Genomic DNA, 5,504 nt, shown 5'->3' on the forward strand with positions numbered 1-5,504 from the left:
CGAGCGGGCATTTGAGCTCTGAAATGCAGCAACGTCGGGGGGAAGGGGAAAAGGGGGAGTGGAGGGGAAGGTTTGAATGTTGCCCAAACCTGGGATAATTAAAGTCCTTGCAAGAGACTAGTGGGGAGATAGGTTTCTTGAATTGTTTCTTTGTTTCTCACCCTTGGGCTTTGTTATCTGCATTATTTATTTAGCCGAGGGGTTCTTTGTGTCTGCCAATGGCCCCAATCAAGTTTTGCTTGAGACAATTAGCCGGTGCCCGGCCGGGAATCCTATGCAAATGCCCCCGGCTGCCGTACAATGCGGGCAGTTGAAGGCATGGGGGGGTTTTGTTCGGGTAGTAATTACTGGCTGGGATGTGCTCCCTCCCCTCTTCTCCCTTTTTGGGGAGAGATGCGTTTATCTAGTCTGTCTCTCCCAGCTCTCCCAAATCCGGCTGGGGTCCGGCTTTCCGAGGGGGAGGATTGACGGGGGGATGGCGGCGGGGATCAAGCGGGGAGGGGTCTGGGGAGGCAGCGAGCTGGCCTGACTCCCCCTTCATCCCTCCATTCCTCCCTCCTCTCCCTCCTGCGCAGGCACCTGGCGGCCCCCCCCGCCCGACGGCTCCCCCAGGCACCGCCCGGGGCAGGCAGGGCGCTCGGCCGGCTCCCCCTCGCCCGGATTTCGGCCAACTCTCCTCCCCGCCACAACTTTAGCATGATGTCTTATCTTAAGCAACCACCTTATGCAGTCAATGGCCTGAGTCTCACAACCTCGGGCATGGATTTGTTGCATCCGTCCGTCGGTTATCCCGGTAAGCCACGTTTTTCTTCCCTCTTCCCTCTCTCTTTTTGCCCCCACGGAGGAGAAGCCGCTGGGATTTTGGAGGCACAACATGTCCCGGGATCACGCCGGCTTGGGTGGGTGAGGGTGTGGGGTCCCTCTGTCTCTCTTCTTCCTCAACCCCAACTTTTTATCCGGGAAAGGGGCTGCAAAGAGAGGAGAGCCTCTTGTTGGATGTGGGGGACAGACGCTCCAAACCCCTATCCAGGGGAGATGGGGAGCTGGGATTGCGACACGGCGGCGGCTGATACTGGAGTGCAGATCTCCCGGGAGAGGGCAGGGAATGTGGGTGCCCCTCTGGGGAGGGGGCTGGAGGGGACACAGGGGTCTGAGGGGCCGCTGACTGACAACCAGGGCCTCTGGCTCCGTTCGCAGCCACCCCCCGAAAGCAGCGGCGGGAGCGCACGACCTTCACCCGGGCGCAGCTGGATGTGCTGGAGGCTCTTTTCGCCAAGACCCGGTACCCCGACATCTTCATGCGGGAGGAGGTGGCCCTGAAAATCAACCTGCCCGAGTCCAGAGTGCAGGTAGGAAGCGGGGTGGCCCCGGAGAGCCCTGCCTGACCCCCCCACTCTGTACCGGCGTGAAGGGTTTGGACTGGCCTGTGGCCGGCAGGGAGATGAGGGGGCTGATTCAGGGGATGGGGTCAGTCCTGGAGTCAAATCAAGCTCCTGTGGGATGAAAGAGGCTCAGAGGTGGGTGAGGGTGCAGGGTAGGATGGAGTGGTGGTTTGAATCCCCAGGGCTGGAGTGTGTCCTCCCCCCATCCTCCCTGTGCACTGTGGTGGTGTCATAGAGATCCCAGATCCCAGCTCCTGAGCCCTCCACGCTCCCTCCCAGCCCCCTCGGCCTTTCTGAGGATTCCCCAGCACTCTCAAACTATACCAAGCCTTGCCCTGGGTGCCAAATCCCAGCCTGTCCTGCAGGCATTTTGGGAGCCCTGCGGAAGCCCTTTCCCCAGGGATCACCACAAATCCAGAGCTGGGCCAGACTGGGACTCCCTGCTCACACCAGTACAGGCTGGGGGCTTCCTCCCCCTTTGAAGGAACTTTGATAAGAGAGGACCTGCTTTGGTAGACCCCTCTACTGGGGCTGGGCTGTGCCTCCCCTGCAAGCAGCCTGCAGGGGCCCCATCCAGGCAGCGTTTTGGAAGTGCTGCTGGCAGGACAGGAGGGTCCTGTCCCCATCAGGGATCTAGAACACCCCAGTAGCAGGGGCAAGGCATCTCCAAAGCCATCTCTCCCACTTGTCTCCTTGAGAGGCTTCCAGAGGCGGCGTGGTGCCATGTCCCCGTGGAGTGTGGCAGCCTGGGATTGGGATACCCCCATGTCAAACCCCATCCTTCTCCCCCCGAAACCTCCCCAGAGACAACCCCCTTGGTCCCTGCTAAGAGAAGGTGAGATGAGCTGAGGGGCTGACTCTGGCTGAGGGGGTGAGCACAGAGAGCCTGTTTGGAGGGTAAATGAGACATCTTTACCCCCCTCTCCAACCCCTACCTCTGTTTCACTAATTGTTCCCTCCCTTTCTGATGTTCTATTGTTTCTAATTAAGGGCTTGACTTCAATAGGCCTTCAATGGCAATTCCTGGGGGTCCCCGGCTGGCAAACAGCAAAGAGGGAATGCTCCCCCTCCCAACCCCCCCCCCACCCCCCCTCGCTCCCCCAAAAGTGACCTTATTAAGGAGTTTGATTTGCGATTTCCACTCGTTATTACTGCTAATGATCTCAGGGAGGGGGAGCCCCGGAGCTTTCCTTTGCAGCAGCCTGCAACCCTCCACTGCTGGGGAGCACTTTTAGGTCCCTCTCCCCGGCGAGGTCTCCCTGCCACCACCTCTTTCCACCCTTGGGTTTGCCTGTGCATCCCTAACACCGGCCTTTTTCTCTCTCCCTCCCCGTGTCTGTGTCTCAAGGTGTGGTTTAAGAACCGCCGGGCCAAGTGCCGGCAGCAGCAGCAGCAGCAGCAGAACGGGGGCCAGAACAAGGTCCGGCCAGCTAAGAAGAAGAATTCACCGGCCCGGGAAGTGAGTTCGGAGAGCGGGACCAGCGGGCAGTTCACTCCCCCCTCCAGCACCTCAGTCCCCACCATTTCCAGCAGCAGTGCCCCCGTATCCATCTGGAGCCCGGCGTCCATCTCCCCGCTCTCAGACCCCCTGTCCACCTCTTCCTCCTGCATGCAGAGATCCTATCCTATGACCTACACCCAGGCATCAGGCTACAGCCAAGGATACGCTGGATCGACCTCCTATTTCGGAGGGATGGACTGTGGATCTTACTTGACCCCTATGCACCACCAGCTCCCTGGGCCGGGGGCCACCCTGAGTCCCATGGGTGCCAACGCGGTCACCAGCCACCTCAACCAGTCTCCGGCCTCCCTCTCCACCCAGGGCTATGGAGCCTCCAGTTTGGGCTTTAACTCCACCACCGATTGCTTGGATTATAAAGACCAAACCGCCTCCTGGAAGTTAAACTTCAATGCTGACTGCTTGGATTATAAGGACCAGACGTCGTCATGGAAGTTCCAGGTTTTGTGAAGAACCTTTGTGATACCGAGAGAGAAATCGCGACGAGAACGAACAGGCTGGGCTGAACATGCTCCAGTTTTAGTCAGGTCTTGGTTAAATTAAAGAGAAAAATAACTCCACGGACAAACAAACGAACAAAAAAAAACGACAGCAACAAGAGGGGGACAGTGTTGGTGTGATCCCGTTCAGACTCATCTCCTGCTCAGACGCTCTGGAAAAGGAATAATAAAAGAGGAAAAACGGAGGAGGAAGGCCTTAAACGGACAGATCATCTAGTGAGCAGAAACCAGACAGACCCATCTGTGTTCTTTCTAGTTTTAGGCAATTGTTGGGTTTCTTTGTTTGGAAGAGGTTGGGAGATCGTCCCACCTACGGGCCAGTTTTAAAAAAAAAAAAAAAAAAAAAAAAAAAAAAGAGTCTAGGTTTTTATTTCTTTTTTTTTTGTGTGTGTGCGTGGAAAGATGATCCTTCACCCAGAGGTTTCCAATGTGTTAGCCAACCCTCGGTTAAACTATTCAGAATGGACAACATCTCTCTTTTTCTCCCTCCCTCTTTCTTTCTCTCTCTCAAGCTCATCCAACTGTTTCATGCCCAACTTGCTCAAGTTGGCACCCGGAGAACTTGGTTCAGGGCTGTGTGGGTTGTGTGACTGATTGTCCTAGCTGCACTACTTTATTTAAAGATTAAGAAAAAAAAAAAAGATAATGTTCATAAGGAGTCAATATGTAGTTTTTAAGAGACAATCAGTGTGTGTCTTATATAAATGGTACATCTGTGGTTTTTAATCTGTGCTAGACTTCAAAACTGTGATCTCCTGTATTGTATGCAACTATGAACTCTGCACCAGCGGGAGTTCTGCTGTGATTTAAATAGGTTATAATTATAAGTGAAAATTCAGAGCAACTGAGTTACCTATTATCATCTTTTAAAAAAAAATAATTAAAAATATATATTTAAAAAAAATAATAAAAAAAAACAAAAAAAAAAAAGAAAAAACACAAAAAACACGATCGCCTTTCACCCGAGGTGAACTGCACTGAAACTTTTTACAACAAACTGTCTCTGAATGAAAGAGGAAAGACCGAAAACGCCCCAACCTGAGGACATTAAACTCCTCTGGAGCTCCCTTAACTGCTGGCCACGCCGGCAGTATCCGTCAAATCCAACAGGACTTTGGGCAGTTGCTCTGACCTGGATGAATTCAAACCGAGAAATTCATTGTCGTTTATGCTTGCAGATGTTAACTGAAAAAAAAAAAAAGAAAAAAAAGATATATATGCATAAACCTTTTTTTCCTGGATTTGGCAGATATGTATAATTATATTAAAATGGTTCTAGCACACTTGATGGTTGTCTTCCGTTTTAATCTCATCCGGCGAGTGACGGAGAAGGAGTGATGCCGGCTCCTGGTTTCCTGTTTGCAGCCAGGCACGGGGGTCCAGGAGGGTCCTGCTGCTCCTGCAGGCCTGAGACAAAGGGGGTTTTGCTGGCAGCTCCCCGAGGTGAAGGAAGCAAAACCAAAGAGGGATTATTTTTTTTAATTTTTATTTATTTATTTATTTATTCATTTTTAATCAAAAAAAAACTTCCACTACAAACAGAGCTTGGACAACTTGACCTTTCCCACCCCAGCTTTCCCAAATCTCTTAGTGGGGAGGGAGGGGATGCGTTTGCTCTGTGGCCTCCTGGGAGATGAAGTCCCCAGTTGTGTCTGGGATGAGCCTTGAACTTTCCAGGGAGGAGAAGGGGGAACCTGGGAGTGATCAGACAGGACCACTTGAGCAAAGGTGCTGGGGAAGGAGGGGGAAAAGTGTTTGAGTTACAATTTCACAAATCTAAGCCACTTCTAAGGATCAGGCCCTTCCCAAGCATCTTGGTGGCTCTTTCTCTGTCCATCTCCCTCTTCCTCCCTCTCCTTCCCACGCAATCGCTGGAGCCCTGAACTTGGTTTGGATTTAACGCAGCGAGAAAACAGACCTCTGGAAAGAGAAGAGAGAGAGACACGGAGAAAAGTCCTCAGCACCACCAGCACCATCCCACTCTCTGTCCCCTGCTGTCCCCCAGGGCTTGTCACCAGCACCCTCCTGCCTGTGAGTCACCTGGGGTCACGGGCGTGGGGTCACTGTCATCCCAGTGGTGCCACCAGGAGCGGGGAGCACGGT

At 53.2% G+C, this 5,504-nt stretch overlaps 1 protein-coding gene across 1 annotated transcript in view; it reads left to right on the forward strand.

Annotated features, from left to right (window-relative positions):
* Window positions 1-4,684, forward strand: part of OTX2 (orthodenticle homeobox 2) — an 8,050-nt gene extending 3,366 nt beyond the window's left edge. The window contains exons 3-5 of the mRNA XM_029964226.1: window positions 576-793; window positions 1,198-1,349; window positions 2,731-4,684. Coding sequence (XP_029820086.1) covers window positions 697-793; window positions 1,198-1,349; window positions 2,731-3,351 — 870 coding nt within the window. The 5' untranslated portion in view covers window positions 576-696 and the 3' untranslated portion in view covers window positions 3,352-4,684. The remainder of the gene's footprint in view (window positions 1-575; window positions 794-1,197; window positions 1,350-2,730) is intronic.
* Window positions 4,685-5,504: the final 820 nt, after the last annotated feature.

This window comes from Manacus vitellinus, unplaced genomic scaffold, assembly GCF_001715985.3.
Source record: "Manacus vitellinus isolate BGI_N305 unplaced genomic scaffold, ASM171598v3 scaffold_6_pilon, whole genome shotgun sequence".
Lineage (NCBI taxonomy): Eukaryota > Metazoa > Chordata > Aves > Passeriformes > Pipridae > Manacus > Manacus vitellinus.